The sequence below is a fragment of the Carettochelys insculpta genome, chromosome 1 (genome assembly GCF_033958435.1).
Source record: "Carettochelys insculpta isolate YL-2023 chromosome 1, ASM3395843v1, whole genome shotgun sequence".
In the NCBI taxonomy this organism is placed as follows: domain Eukaryota; kingdom Metazoa; phylum Chordata; order Testudines; family Carettochelyidae; genus Carettochelys; species Carettochelys insculpta.
The window spans coordinates 213,989,633-214,006,223 of NC_134137.1; the positions used below are offsets into that span (position 1 = coordinate 213,989,633).

The 16,591-nt window shown below is 44.0% G+C and overlaps 1 protein-coding gene across 1 annotated transcript in view; it reads left to right on the plus strand.

Annotated features, from left to right (window-relative positions):
- The window catches only part of MYH15 (myosin heavy chain 15), a 63,341-nt gene that overhangs the window by 40,110 nt on the left and 6,640 nt on the right, over nt 1–16,591 (plus strand). Inside the window, exons 31-38 of the mRNA XM_074998830.1 lie at nt 652–770; nt 4,264–4,460; nt 4,767–5,116; nt 6,445–6,569; nt 9,201–9,316; nt 12,787–12,979; nt 13,799–14,002; nt 15,927–16,052. Of these exons, the coding sequence (XP_074854931.1) occupies nt 652–770; nt 4,264–4,460; nt 4,767–5,116; nt 6,445–6,569; nt 9,201–9,316; nt 12,787–12,979; nt 13,799–14,002; nt 15,927–16,052 (1,430 nt within the window). The remainder of the gene's footprint in view (nt 1–651; nt 771–4,263; nt 4,461–4,766; nt 5,117–6,444; nt 6,570–9,200; nt 9,317–12,786; nt 12,980–13,798; nt 14,003–15,926; nt 16,053–16,591) is intronic.

Sequence of the window (16,591 nt, forward strand, 5' to 3'; positions counted from 1 at the left end):
AAGCGTGTGCTCCAAAATATCTGTTAGTCTATAAGGTGCCCCAGGACTTCTTGTTGTTTTTGAAGATACAGATTAACTCAGCTACCTCTCTGATACTTGTCTTTTCACTCAGTCATTATATTTTTCATTTTGTGTCAAACAAGTGTGCAGCAGTGCACTATTAAATGGCTGGGTGTACTACCTCCACTCTGGCTGTATTCACATTGCACCTAAAGTGTTCCCATGTATTCTCCTGACTTCCCTTATAGGAGTTGTGAGGTTGATGTTTCTAAAGTATTTTGCAGTGTTGGGGAAAAGGTCTGTAGAAGTGCAATGTACGGTAATAAAAAGTATGAAGGTCAAAAAACAGTAATTACAGTTGGAAGCTCATGTATGTCTACTTCAAGGAATGATGCAAGAGTCCAACTAAAATTAATGCACAACTGTACATGCCATGCCCAAATAAACTAAAAGAAACATTCTGAAGGGTTTGAGCATTACAGATGCTTGACCCAGATGCTTGTCTTAATGAGAAATCAAGCATATTCACTGTGGTGGGAGGCACAATTCTCTTTAATAAAATTGGGCAGATGTCACTAAATCCTGAATTTGGCCCAGTGGGAGAGCAAGCTGTTCATGTTCCAATCTCACTTGGTTAAAACCCTTTGGCAGATGAATTTGCGAGACATCTAGAAGAGAAGGAGTCACTGATAAGTCAGCTCTCCAGAGGGAAGACATCATTCACTCAGCAGATTGAAGAACTGAGAAGGCAGCTGGAAGAGGAGACCAAGGTAATGCTCTGGCTGTTTCACCTCTATTTGCTTATGTGCCAGCTTTGGATAATGATACATTTTACTAGTGCACATTGGAAGAAAAAAGAGAGATGTCTGGGACACTTGTTGATTGAGATGAAGGGGAATGGATTTATTTTTAACTGAAGGAAAAGTAAGGTCAGTTATTTGAGCCTAAATATTCTAATGCCACTTCTAAAAGGAATTTCTGCATCTGACCTGTTCAAGTCAGAGGCAGGAAAGAGGAGTTTAAAAAAAGAAATGTTATACCCCTTGTCCTAGAAAGAACCCTTCTAAAAGGGTCTTCAAACAGTAAAACAAAGTTCAATAAGTCTTAGATAAATCTTGGTGGGATGATTCGCATAACTGGAGCCCAGTCGTGGAAGGGTGTAAACTGTTTAGGAAGGACAGGCAGGGGAGAAAAGGAGGAAGAGTTGTGCTCTGTGTGAGGGAGCAGTGTGATTGCTCAGAGCTCCAGTATAAGGAGGGAGAGTCTTTGGGTTAAGCTTAGAGGTGGAAGCAATAGAGGTGATGTTGTAGTTGGTGTCTGCTATAGACTGCCAGATCAGGAAGATGAGGTAGATGAGAATTTCTTCAGACAGCAAAGAGAAGCTTCCAAATCACAGGCCCTGGTTCTCATGGGAGACTTTAATTATCCAGACATTTGTTGGGCGACCAACACAGCAGTACACAGGTAATCCAGGAAGCTTTTGGAGAATGTTCAGGATAACTTTCTGGTACAAGTACCAATGGAACCGACCAGGGGCCGTGCACAACTTGACTTGCTGCTCATGAACAGGGAAGAACTAGCAGCAGAAATAGAAGTGGGTGGCAACCTGGGCTGCAGTGATCACAAGATGGTAGACTTCAGCATCCTTACAAAAGGAAGAAAGATGAGCAGTAATATACAGACCCTTGATTTCAAAAGAGCAGACTTCAGCTCCCTGACAGAGCTAATGGGCAGGATCCCCAGAGAAATGAAGATGAAGGGGAAAAGAGTTCAGGAGAACTGGCAGTATTTTAAAGAAGTCTTGATGAAGGCACAAGAACAAACAATCCTGCTGCACAGTAAGAAATGCAAATATGGTAGGCAATCAGTTTGGCTTAACAGGGAAATCCTTGGTCAGCTTAAACTCAAAAAGGATGCGTATAAAAATGGAAACTTAGACAGATGATGAAGGAGGAGTATAAATAGATGGCTGGAAAATGCTGGGCAGTAATCAGGACAGCAAAGGCACAATTGGAACTGCAGCTGGCAAGGGATGTGAATGGGAACAAGAAAGGTTAACAATAAGAGGGTTATCAGGGAAGGTGTGGGGCCATTACTGGATAAGAGAGGTAACCTAGTGACAGATAATGTAAGAAAAGCTGAAATACTCAGTGTTTTTTTGCCTGTCTTCACGGACAAGGACAGCTCCCACACTACAGCGTTAGACAATGCAGTATGGGAAGGTGGAGGGCAGCCCTTGGTGGGGAATGAACAAGTTAAGGGCTACTTAGAAAAAATAGATGTACCCAAATCCATGGGTCTGACTTTAATGTACCCAAGGGTACTGAGAGAATTGGCAGACGTCACTGCCGAGCCTTTGGCCATTATCTTTGAAGGGTCTTGGAGACTGGGAGAGATTCCAGATGATTGGAAAAAGGCAAATGTTGTGCCCATCTTTAAAAGAAGGAAAGGACAATCCAAGAAACTATAAACTGGTCAGCCGTACCTCAGTAACTGGCATAATAATGGAAGGGATCCTCAAGCAATCCATTGTGGAGCACTCGGAAGTGGAGAAAGTGATCAAAAGTAGTCAACATAGATTGACCAGGGACAAGTCAAGCCTGATCAATCTGATTAGCTTCTATGATGAGGTAACAGGATCTGTGGAACTGGGGAAGTCAGTGGATATGACATACCTTGACTTCAGCAAAGCTTTTGATACAGCGTCCCACAACATTCTTCCCCGTAAGTTAAGGAAGTATGGATTGGATACATGGACTGTAAGATGAATAGAAAGCTGGCTTGATGGTCAGGCCCAGTGGTAGTGGTCAATGGCTCAATACCTGGATGGCAGTCAGTTTCAAGGGGAGTGCCCCAAGGATCAGTTATAGAGCCAGTACTGTTCAACATCTTTACTAAGGACCTGAATGAGGGACTGGATTGCACCCTCAGCAAGTTTGCGGATAACACCAAGCTAAGGGTATAGGTAGATACATTGGAGGGTGTGGATAGGATCCAGAGTGACCTTGATAAATTGGAGGATTGGACCAAAAGAAATCTGATGTGGTTCAACAAGGAGAAGTGTAGAGTCCTGCACTTGGGACGGAAGAATCCCAAGCATTGTTATAGGCTGTGGACCGACTGGCTAAGCAGCAGTACAGTGGAAAGGGACCTGGGGATTATTGTGGATGAAAGGCTGGGTATGAGTCATCAGTGTGTCCTTGTAGTCAAGAGGCCAATGGCATATTGGGGTGCATTAGGAGGAACATTTCGAGCAGATCTAGAGAAGTGGTTGTTCCCCTCTATTCAGTACTAGTGAGACCACATGTGGAGTATTGCGTCCAGTTTTTGGCCCCCGAGTATAGAAAGAATGTCGATGCGATGTGCTGGAGCAGGTTCAGTGGAGGGCAATGAAAATGATTAAGGGGCTGGAGCACATGACCTATGAGGAGAGGCTGAGAGATCTGGGTTTATTTAGTTTGCAGAAGAGAAGACTGAGGGTTGATTTAAGAGCAGCCTTCATCTTCCTGAAGGGGCGCTCTAAAGAGGAGGGAGAGAAACTGTTCTCAGTGGTGACAGACGGCAGAACAAGGAGTAATGATCTGAAGTTACAGAAGGAGAGGAGTAGGTTGGATATTAGGAAAAACTACATCACCAGGATGGTGGTAAAGCACTGGAATGCGTTGCCTAGAGAGGTGGCGGAAGTCCGAGCTTGACATAGTCAGGGCTGGTATGACTTACTTGGGGTTGATCCTGCTTGAAGCAGGGGGCTGGACTTGATGACCTCTTGAGATCCCTTCCAGCCCTATAAGTCTATGATTTCACTGGATGTTTATGTGAAAGAATTAGAACATATTGGCTGTGTCTAGACTAGCCCCGAACTTCGAAGGGGGCGTGGTCATTAGGGTGTTGGATGATTACTAACGAAGTGCTGCATGTGCACCACAGCACTTAATTAGTAATCTCCTGACACCCTAATGACCACACCCCCTTCGAAGTTTGGGGCTAGTCTAGACACAGCCATTTGGTTTCAACATTGGGTTGGACATGTCATGGGAACAGGCTTTCTTCTGGCATTTAAACTTCCATCTGGACCAGACACATCACGACAGTGTCCTTTCTTTTACTTTCCTCCATCCCATCAGCTGTAGCCAGAGACAAAGAGGAAAAGGAACTGAACTGTTTGTAACCTAGGCTTAGTTTGGATTGTTGGGCACCCGTTGATTGGGGTGTATTGTGATTTGCCACCCTTAAATATAATGACATAACCTTCTAATCCTGCAGTCCAAGAATGCCCTTGCTCATGCTCTGCAAGCTGCCAGACACGACTGTGATCTTCTACGGGAGCAGTATGAAGAGGAGCAAGAAGCCAAGGCAGAGCTGCAGCGGGCGCTGTCTAAGGGAAATGCAGAAGTGGCACAGTGGAGGACTAAATATGAAACTGATGCCATTCAAAGAACCGAGGAGTTGGAAGATGCCAAGTAAGTGATTTGTATTACCATTGGCTTCTTCCTGTATTCCCCAAGAGAACTACACTCCATTGCATTTCTTAACAACCCTGGAAGATATAAGGTAAGAGGATTACAGTGCTAATGGTTTCCAGAGGCAGCCGAAGAGGGGATGCTTTGTCTGTGTTGTACTTGCCATCTCCAAAGGTTTGAGAGAGAGAACAATCATTAGTACTATTAGTCAGGAGCCATGCTTACTCAGTAACTGCCTTGGGAGCTGTTTGTGGTTGTCTAATGGCTTCTCCCCATTCTCCCCCCACCCCACCCCCCCACTGTTAGAAAAAAGCTAGCCGCTCGCCTACAGGAAGCTGAGGAAGCAATTGAGGCATCCAATGCCAAGTGTTCTTCCCTAGAGAAGACAAAGCACCGGCTGCAGAGTGAGCTGGAGGACATCATGATTGACTTGGAAAAGGCCAACTCAGCGGCAGCAACCCTAGACAAGAAGCAGCGCAATTTTGATAAGCTCATCAGTGACTGGAAGCAGAAGTATGAGGAGACACAGGCAGAGCTCGAAGCTTCCCAGAAGGAAGCCCGCAGCCTGAGCACAGAGCTGTTTAAACTGAAGAATGCTTATGAAGAGACTTTGGACAATCTGGAGACCGTGAAAAGGGAAAACAAGAACCTCCAAGGTAGGCCACACGTAACAGGATCAGCATAGTCCAGAGAGAACCTAATCTTTCTCAGATGGGGAGCAAAACTGACAACCCGGCTGTAGAAGTGGGATAAAATTAGGCTTGCTGCTGCACTGGAGCAGTGAGAGGTGGAAGTTCATTCTGTTGCTGAATTCTGTTTTGTTTTTCCTCTTTAAATCCAGTTTTTGAACAAATTTGGTGCTTGAGAAAGATGCTGACCAAACTGCATTTATCCATAGGAACAGGAACAGCACATAGGCAGTTACTGCATGTTTTTCTACACTAACTTGCCAAAGTACCACCAATGGTAACCTGTAGTAGGGACCATCTTCATGGGATAAAGAAGAAATCAAACCCTATCCATCCCTGGCCAGCTGCTGAACCCACTGGCAAAAGGCCAAACTGGTACTAGTTGTAGCATTCTTTTGTAATAGGGAACGCTTCTCCACTAGTGTAGGGGAGACAAGCACTTTCATTTAGGCCACTGAAGAGCCATTTAGTACAATTTTTTGTCCACTATCCCTTAGCAAGTATTTTGAAATATCCAGTTCCATTTAATTAGAAATTTTTCATGGAACTGTTCGAAGTTCTTCAACTTTATTGCCTTGTCTCCTAGAATTTTGTTTTGAGCTGTACCATCTATCTGACATTTATTGACCGGAATTAAAGTTTTAAAAAGTTAGTGCTATTTTATTGGAATTATAAAGGAACTCTCAGGCGTTGGTTACCTATCGAAAATCCAACCGGTTCTTCATATAGGCCGAGAGGAGTTGAGATCACAAAATAACCCCAACGATAAAGGGTGACCTTTTTGGCAGTCACTTGGGAGAGCACAAGTATTGAGTGGGTGTGGAGAGTTAACAAACCTTGTCATTGCTTACAGGGGCTCCTGGGAATAGGAGTAAGAAATGTAGATGTAGTCCTGCATGGGACATTTGAAGTTCTGTAGCATGCATCTGATGAAGCAAGTCTTTGCCCATGAAAGCTTATGCTCCAAAAATATCTGTCTGTCCACAGGACTTCTTGTTTTTGTGGATACAGACTAACACTGTTACCCCTCTGATACTTGTGGACAGAGCCATTCCAGAAACTAGCAAGTTTGCTAAACTCCTATAACCAGTTTAAAACTGGTTAAGGGAGAGTCCTCACACAAAAGATGTACTGGTTTAATTAAACAGATTTAAGTGATGTCAGTGCAACTTCTGTGTATAGACAAACCTTTTGCAAGTTCTATCGGAGGTGATTTTTGTAATAAAAATCATAATGTTACACGTATATGTACTATGTTTTTGGGACTTTTGATACCTAAGTTGTTGTCATTTCAGAGGAGATTTCTGATCTGACTGATCAGATCAGTGAAGGAAACAAGAGCCTTCATGAGATAGAAAAAGTCAAGAAACAGATTGAACAAGAAAAGTCAGAAGTTCAGTTAGCCCTGGAAGAAGCTGAGGTAAGAGGAAGTTGTGAAGGAAGGGAAGGATTTTTGTCAGTCACACAACTAAGAGCAAACATTTACTGCCTGTTGTTATGAGAAAACTTTCTTTGCTCCTCTGTACTTACCCACAAATTTTGCTGGCCTAAATTTCAAAAGTGGTGCCCTTTTGGCAGCTTCAATTTTTGGTTCCCCAGACTGACAAACCTGAAAATGACCTGATTTTCAGAAACTGCAAGACACCCTTCCTCTAAAAGTAAGGCCTCTTCAAAGCACCTCCACTTGGAACATCCAAATTCCCAGTCACTTGAAAATGTAAGCTGCTGAGGGTGGTGCTTTTGTTCTCCTCTTTAATACCTTCCTGAGTATACCAAATATTGTGTAGTCCAGTGTTCCCTGTAAGCTGTGCAACTGCTCAGGAGAGATTCAAATGCCAGCCCAGCTGATTAGCAGAGTGGCCACAGCTAGGTTTGTTTTCGTATTGGTGGTGCCCGCTGGCACATGCCTCAGTGCATAGAAAAATTGTTCTGTACATAGGTGGAAAAAATCCATACATGGATGAAAAGGTTAGAGGGAACATTGGTGTATTAATCCACAAATTCTTCACTCTCATCTTCCTCTTCGAGAATTAAAAGCTAAACTTACAATGTTTTATTGTAAATAATGTCTCACTATGAATTGCACTCAAATTGCACCCTGCTTTCTATCTATAATGAAAGTCTGCTAACCCAGCGTGTCTATCTCATAAACCCTAAGGAAAACAGGCCATTCAGAAAATCTTTGAATCCCAAAGTTTTGTAAAAATCACCGAATGTCATTGCAGTAATTTTCTGCAGTGACAAGCATGCCTACCTCCAGGGAAGCTCCACCTCAGTTCCTACATCCAGGTGGAGACAGACCTGCTCCTGATGATAACTTTAAAGACCACCTTGTAGAAGTCTTGAGGTTTTATTGCACTGCAGGGCTTGGTTTGTGCATCAGTGTATCATGGGTAGTGTAGCATGTCGCCAGGGATTTTTCATTCAAGTATTGAATTTCTTCTGTCAGTATCTTATTTGCTCTCCTCTAAACAATGTTTTCAAAAATTAATCGTATAACTGTAAAATATGAATCCATTCAATATGTGTAACATTTTTTGTTCTGTTACAGGATGTTTTATACTTGGCAGGGATTTCACAGCCATGCAGAAAGGTGTTAAAATCAGAGCAGAGGAAATAGCATCTTTTTCCTTCGCTCTGCAGTGCTGAGTGTGACTTTATCTACTGCACACATATAGTATGTGTTGTGTATCTCATTATAGAGAATACATCAGTTCTTGGGGATATAATGACACACCTGACTTTCATGAATTAGACTGAATACTTTTCAGACCCATGCAAAGGCTCAACAGAATTCCAAGTCTGTGAGCGGATCAGGTTAATGAGTAAAGCTTGTGGTATACCCCCAAAATGATGATGTATCTTATTTAAAAGGCAATTGTGGAGTCCAATTTCTAATGAGTGTTTTTCTTATGAATTTGAGCTGCTGACTGTTGCTTTAATGTGCAGTGCTTTTGTGCTGTTGTCCTTGGTGGCTTATTAGTGTGGCATGTTTGTTTAAATGAATACAGATGGTGCACGGTGACCAGAAATAAGGGGTAATTTGCTTATCTGTGTCTCTTGAATGTCATTCTGTTTATATCATCTCTTGAGATACATATAGATCAATGAGTGATTTTGCTTTCTTCATGAGCGCTCAATTCTTATACCCAGCCAATCTGCTTGCTTAAATCCAAAAATGTTTTGGCTCAGTTGGAATGAGTCTGAATTTCCACTGACTTCAAAGGGAGTTCTGCTTAAGCCTGCAAGTCTGGGATCTTAATATTAAATTACATGCGATGCAATAAGAGGTTTCCATAAAGTTTCCTTACAGGTTTTTCTGTATTTTAATGGAGAAAGGGTACATCTTGGTGGTAGCTGTCATCGTCATAAGAATGTGATACTTTTAATAATTTCTTTCCTTTTGGTGTCAAATGAGAGATTCACACACACAGATCCCACTGACATCAGTAGGAATCAGTTGTGCTCCTGGAGCAAAATTGGGCATGGAATTACAGTATAGATGTGTTTCGCTGGTGACTATCTGAAGGGGGATAGTTAATTTCAGCAAACACATGTATCTATTGATGTCAGGCTGGTAAGGCGATGGGATGGTGGCAGGTTTAGAGAGGTTTTGCAAACAGTCCTGTGGCTGGGTTCTCTTCCTACCAAAGTATTTGGTAGTTTTGCCCCTCACTTCAATGGGAGTGGGATTACTTTTACCATTACAATGTAAAGCTTATTTACTTAGCTGAGGCCTAAGACATCCTTTCTCAAACTGTGGGGTTTGTTTGTTTTGGTTTGTTTGTTTGTTTTTACTGTGTCTGGTCTGGAGAGGTGACTGCTCACAATTCCAGCTCCCAAATTGCACTAAATACAGGTTAATGCATTAGGAAAGTGTGGTGGTGGTTCTTCAGAAGGAAATTGAGATGCCACAAGTAGATGCTGATGGGTGAGGAGACAAGAATGAGAAGGTGTCCATGGTCAGTCTCAGTGTCACAATTCATGCTCCGAAAAAGTCTAAGGATCTCTGGCCTAAGAGGGTTGTTAAGTTGTGTGCATTTTATTTCAGGGAGCTCTGGAGCATGAAGAAAGCAAAAGCCTTCGTTTTCAGCTTGAAATTTCTCAGATTAAAGCTGAATTTGAAAGAAAACTGGCAGAAAAAGATGAGGAAATGGAAAACATAAGGTACTGTATAGTATGAAATGATTTTTAATGGGTGAAACTCAGAAGTTCTGATGCTTCTTTAAGGCTTCTGCCAGCTTTTCTGATCACCCTGGAAATCTGGCTGGAATAAAGTTTCATGCAAGCTTTTAAGTATTTTCATTTTTGACCAAAGGAGGAAGCATAAAGATGTGCAGAACTAAAAGAAAGCCAACAGTGGAACATGTTATCTACTTTTTCCAACCAGTTTGACCATCCTAAACATATTTACAATTTCTTCCATCAGCCTAAAAAGAGGGAGAGGGGGTTAGAATCCATAGTGGCATTAATTTTGGCTGCAGTGGCATGACTCAGAATACTGTAAGAAAGCGTATGAAAACTAGGTGGATTAACCAAACAAAAGACACTTTTTCCAGCTAGATATAAGAGCATGCCTAGTGATAGATTAAAGGCTTGTCTTCAGTAGCAATTTAAGGGTATGTTTACACAGCAGTCTTATTTCAAAATAAGCTATTCTGGAAGAGCTATTCCTGAACAGCTTATTTCAAAATAACACTGCTACACACACAGATGCGTTTTGAAATAGCCCTTAGCTCTGTTGAAATACAGCACCTACGCACATAGGCCGTGTCTACACTAGCCCCCTCCTTTTAGAAGGGGCGTGGTAAGGAGCCTCTTTGGCAGAGCTAATAAGTCGCTACCATGAATATGCAGTGCCTCCTTAGCATAATGGCAGCCATGCATGATTTGAAAGTGCCGCTTTCAAAACACACACCACCCACGTAGCTGGGGGCCTTTCAAAAGGACCCCCTGATTTCAAAAGCCCCTTCTTCCCATTTGGTTTTGGGAAGAAGGGGCTTTTGAAGTCCAGGGGTACTTTCGAAAGGCCCCTGTCTCCATGGGTTTTGAAACAGCATGCATTTCAAAAGCAGCACCTTGTAAATGCTCATGGCTGCCATTATGCAAATAAAACACTGCATATTCATGGCAGCACCTCATTAGCATCTGCCGAAGTGGCTCATTACCATGCCCCTTCTGAAAGGCAAGGGCTACTGTAGCCACAGCCATTGAGCCTATTGTGAAATATACCCACTGGACACACTATGGCTCATTTCAAAATTGGCTCTCTTCCCTGTCTCTTTTGAAATAGGCACTATTGCTCATGAATGGAGGTTTCCAACTTCAAAACAAGCCAACTGCTATTTCAAAATTATTTCTAAATAGCGGTCGTGTTATGTAGATGCTAGGATAGTTATTTCAAAATAATGACTAACACAAGGCAAAGTTCAGTGTTCCTCTCAGTTTGACTTCTGCACAAATGCATTACTTGTGTCTGTAGCGATGGCAGTAACATAAACAGCTAAGTTTATATGCCAGACCTTGAGAGTCACTCGACCAAAGATTCTGTAGAGTGTGGAGACAGACCAGTGAGGCAGCACTAGCATCGAGGGTGGCTATTACACTAACACACTGAGGCTTAGAAGACCTAGGCTTTGTGTCTAGATTCGCCATTGGACTGTTTCACTTTTGCGAGACTCAGTCTCTTTATCAGTAAAATGGGGATAATGACACTGCTCTTTGTGAGGGGCTCTGGAAACTACTGAGGAAATGTGCTATAGAAAAGCTCTAATCCGCAATCTATATTCAGTGTGCAGAAGCAGCCTGCAGAGTAGTAGTAGCAGAAGAAAGAAACCTTAGGCATGTGATCGTCCCCAGTGCTTTCTTGTGCCAGGACTTGCCAGTACCGAGTACCGGCACCTCGGCAGACCCAGTCGTGGGATTGCCTGGGGGTGGGGGTTGGGGAGACAGCTGAATACTGGCTCCTCCTTCTTACAGAAAAGGCTCCAATCATCACTATGAGTTAGCAGTGTGATATGGATTGGAGCGTGTGACTTTTGGACTGGGCACACAGAGGCAGCACACCACAGAGTAGGCAGGTGACAATTCTGCTGCTAATGGTTAAAAGAGATTTGAAACAGGAACAGGATCTCTCACCCTCACCACCAGGGTGGAGCACTGAAGGGGGAGTTCCTTTAGCAGAAGGGGGAGTGGGGAGCTGTATTCCTCCCACTCTGTCAACATTGACTGTGATTTCCACCGGTCCCATGGCTCCCACACCTGCAATACTGCATTTAGTTCTGGGCAGCCCACCGCCAGCAACAGGTAGACAGTGTGTCGTAAGTTTACATAAAAGCAGTAAAAATGCTGTGAGGGGAGAATCAATTAAGAGCTAGTAGCAAAGGGGGTCAGTTTAGCTCAGCAGCAACAGAACAGGGAAGATATAAAGGGAGCGTAGTTACCAAAGAGGACAAGGGGATTACCTGAGAATTGAGGTGGATATACTAGGGCACAAGCCAAGAAAGAAAGAAAGAAAGGTTTTCTGTGTCCCTTGGGTTATTTTCCCCCCTTTGAGTGAGCCCTATTACACTGAGGAATTAGTTTCCTTTAGAACTAGCTTGAGCATAGAGGGAAGAGTCCTGCAATGGTCTTTGGGGTCTCTAACAGGTGCTTTCCAGCCTTATCATGTCTGAATAGTTCTTTGTTTTTTTGATTGAGAGTCTTGAACAATTCTCAGACATGCTGTGCTGGTCCTGAGAGTTCTGGGGTGAAGGGCCAAGTGGTATGAGTCTCTTAGCATTTAATTTATATAACAAGGGGCAGGAAACACACCAAATAAGGATCAGTTTATTCACTGTCAGAGGCAACCCTTTAAAATGTTCACCAAACAAACATCTCAGATAATCCCTCAGATGACACATGGTATCTGCCTTGAATCACTTTCCCAGTAAAAGGAAGAGATGACAAAGAATCTGCTGAAACCTCAAACTGCCTGGCTCAGAATCAGGATTTTCACAGAGAGATACGTAATTTGACCTCTGCAATACACAGAATTGACAGTCAAATTGCAGAGGTCAAATTACATACCTCTCTGTGTCTGTTTCCCTACATATAAAATAAGAATAATTCTGGCCTCCCTCGCAGGGAGGGTGATTACAGTATCAATTGATTGGTAACTGCCTGTACAAAAGGGTGCAGATGTAAAGCACTGAAGTAGTGCTAAGAATTAAGTATTATATAAGTTTCACCCCCATAAGAGAGGATTTTGGACCCTCCCCAGCGTCATAACCTCACAGATGCTATTTGGACATTTAGGGAGGAAGGCGAGGGCAATAACATGGCTTTCTGGCGGGGGGGTCATAATTCTTTGGTCTAATTTTGAATGTTAGGTATAGTGTGCAGGTGATGCACATGAGCAGCCTCTGCTACACAGGATGTCAGACTAGATCATCTCTTAAACTACGACTATGAGGGTAAGAATCAGATCTAAGTGGTTACAATGGGTCCTTGTAGACTACTGCTGTATACTGACTCAGCCATATAGAAATATGATGCCATACCAGAAAACATGGCTCAGAAAATATAATATTACTGGAGGTAATTAAAGCTTCTGTGCGCCGGGGAGAGCATTGCCTTGAATATTACTCTGATCTTAGGAGAAACCAGCAGCGTACCATAGACTCTCTGCAATCTACCCTTGATGCTGAAGCCAAGAGCAGAAATGAGGCTCTCCGGCTGAAAAAGAAAATGGAAGGGGACCTCAACGAGATGGAAATCCAGCTCAGCCATGCCAACAGGCATGCTTCAGAGGCAACAAAATCTGCGCGTATCCTCCAGGCACAAATAAAGGTACCCCTCAGAGCTGCCAGCCTGAACCATACAGCCACCACCTGGGGCAGGGTTTTATTAATATGTAGCCATTCAAATGGAAAACACACATGTGCACCATGTCCTTTTACAGCAATGATTATTGGTACAGACTGTGACTCTGCTCCAAAAGCAAGGTGCAGTTAGAGTGCCACACAGTGCTGCCAGTCCTCTGTGTGTGTGTGTAGCAAAACACTTCTCAGCCTGAAACCTCTTCAAAGAGCTTGGTAAAAATGGTACCAGATTCGTCCCGGGGTCGACAGCCCTCTGAGGGAGAAAGAAGCAGTGCAAGGAATTTCCTTTCCCAAATGATGGGGCCTTTAGAGGAGTGGCCATTTGACAGACAGTCAGAATGGCAAGAGCAAATAGTAGGTACCTTCAGCTAATTCTCCAGCAGCCCCTGACAACTGTTCTCCTATTAAGCCCTAACACAAGTTTAAAATCGGGTTTCCTGGAGAGACTCCTTAAGCCTTCAACTGCACACCGGAGCGGGTGAATGATCAATCCACAAAATATCCACGCCTGAAACTACCATTGGCTTCGAATGTTTCAGTTCATGTCCCCTAACCACTGAGGTGAATTAAACCTGCCATTGCTCACAACATGCAGTGCAGGGGCAGGGAGGGACTCTTTTTCAGTGCTTTTGTAAGCAGGAGACAAACCAGTTGTGAGACCTGCTAGGTGAGCCGCCTGCAATACATTGTTCGGTCAGATTTTCTGAGGCTTTGGCACTGAACAAAAAAGGTTTGAGCTCAAGTCAGTTCACGCTGGTGTGTGAGTTTTATGCTTCTTCTGCCATAGGACCTGCAGGTGCAGCTGGATGACTCAGCACACCTGAATGAAGACCTGAAGGAGCAGCTGGCGGTCACTGACAGACGGAACAATCTTCTCCAGTCGGAACTTGATGAGCTCAGGGCCCTGCTAGACCAGACAGAACGTGGGCGTAAGCTGGCAGAACAAGAGCTACTGGAAGCCACTGAACGCGTGAACCTTCTCCACACCCAGGTTGGATTTCATGGCTGGAGTTTTTCAAGTGCATGTACATCAGTCTCCACAAGCAGCAAGTGGCCACTGGGATTCCACATGCCAGTAGGACTTGAACTCCATAGCCACTGACCAGCTGCTGTAGAGAGGATTTGTTCATTCTGCTAAAGGAAATGAGTCTCTCTCTAAATATGTACTCCACTTCATTGCCATCACATTATCAATGCAGCCGTGATCTAGCCTGCTGCTATAAACACATCATATAAAACACAAAGACAGGCATCAGATGAGAAGTGGGTCTTTGCTCCCTTTACAGGGTGCTCATAGAATTTCGGACACCACACTGCCAGTGTGCCCTAATGGACAAGCGGCTGTGTTGAAGCACAGTTAGGATTGTGCATTGCAGGGATTCTATTTTGCTTTTGGAGGGTGGGGAGAAATTAAATATATGAACCAAGCTGCTCAGAGAAGCCTTCAGTAAAACATTCAAAATCCATTCATTACATATAGCTTATGCTGAGCAAGACAGTACATTGTAACCAGCAGCAACAGGTACCGTACTACATGAAAGGTCTTCATCAATATAGGACCACCAAATGAAAGGGAAATCAGGGTTGGGGGAATAGAAGGACACAAGTGATTTGCCATTGTTGCTTGGTACCTCCTTTTGCAGAGGTAGAAATTGTAATTCTTAGCAGGTTGTAGCAGGATATATCTTCATAAACTAGTATTTCCGCTCCAAAGCCCTCTGAGCTCACCTCTGAATAATTAACTATCAGCAGGCTATGAACACTTGTTCATTAGCAAAGTTTGTGGTGCTAACACATTATGTGCTACACCTCATGAACTACATCAACATTATTGGATTTCCACTTTAATTACCTTTCAGAATAACTGATTATGGGACTTTCGTTAACCAGAGCTGAAAGTACTACACTCGTCCTATTTCAAAGTTTAGCTGAATTACATTAGTAGTTTAGTTCTCTTCTCATTGTTAAATATGAATATTCATAGCTCTAAGAATGTTGCATAAAAGATAAATTATGCACGAGCTAAAGATAACATAAAGTCAGGCCCCTACCCTCCCAATAGATATACTCATCCCTGTAGTATCACCCTGTGAAACCTAGGCTATGTCTACACGTGAACCCTACATCGAAGTAGCCTATTTCGATGTGGCGACATCGAAATAGGCTATTTCGATGAATAGCATCTACACGTCCTCCAGGGCTGGCAACGTCGATGTTGAACATCGACGTTGCGCAGCACCACATCGAAATAGGCCCTGCGAGGGAACGTCTACACACTAAAGTAGCACACATCGAAATAAGGGTGCCAGGCACAGCTGCAGACACAGTCACAGGGCAGACTCAACAGCAAGTCGCTCCCTTAAAGGGCCCCTCCCAGACACACTTTCACTAAACAGCGCAAGATACACAGAGCCGACAACTAGTTGCAGACCCTGTGCATGCAGCATGGATCCCCAGCTGCAGCAGCAGCAGCCAGAAGCCCTGGCCTACAGGCTGCTGCACACGGTGACCATAGAGCCCCGCAAGGGCTGGAGAGACAGCGTCTCTCAACCCCCCAGCTGATGGCCGCCATGGAGGACCCCGCTATTTCGATGTTGCGGGATGCGGATCGTCTACACGTTCCCTACTTCAACGTTGAACGTCGAAGTAGGGCGCTATTCCCATCCCCTCATGGGGTTAGCGACTTCGACGTCTCGCCGCCTAACGTCGATTTCAACTTCGAAATAGCGCCCAACACGTGTAGCCGTGACGGGCACTATTTCGAAGTTGGCGCCGCTACTTCGAAATAGCGTGCACGTGTAGACACGGCTCTAGAGAATTACAAAAATCAATGAGCCTGGTCATAGATTTGGTGTCAGACTTAAACAATTTATGCCCTTAATAACCCTCCCCCCCCCCGGCCTTTTTTTGGGAAGAACACAAGCCTTATCAATCAGAAGAAAAAGCTGGAGACTGACATCACTCAGATGCAGAATGAAGTGGAGGAGGCTATACAAGAGTGCAGGAATGCTGAAGAAAAAGCCAAGAAAGCGATCACTGATGTAAGTAACTGCGTCCTTGTTCCCTTTCTGCAAGTGTAGCACCTTGTTCTGACAACACAGCTAGTGCCCCTTGAATTTCCAATTCCTTGAAGGGAAAAACCTGTTAATTCAGTGGGCTCCAGAGTTGGCTGAAAGAGGGCAACGCTGCCCTGGTGCAGGAAAAGGTTGGAGGCAGCGAAAGAAAAACACTTTCTCCCTGGTCAGTTTTTCTTCCTCTCGAATGGGGTACCTCTGCTGATTCTGAAACTCTGGATTGGGGTCATGTCTGCTCCAGATCTTTGCATCTGGACAAGCTGAACCAATTGGAACCCCGCCGACCAACTTCCTGCTTGGCAGCTGCGTAGATCACAAAAATGGCTCTGATGGGGCAGGGGGCCACATTCCAGATTCCCCAGAGACTAAAGTCAGGTGCCAGCCAGAGGTGTGGGCCCCATATGAAACTACTCTCAGCCCAGGACTTATGGTCAAGAGGAGAGCTCAAAGATATCACTTGGCAGGGAGAGCTGTCATATTAACGTTGCCTCAGGTCCAGCAGAATT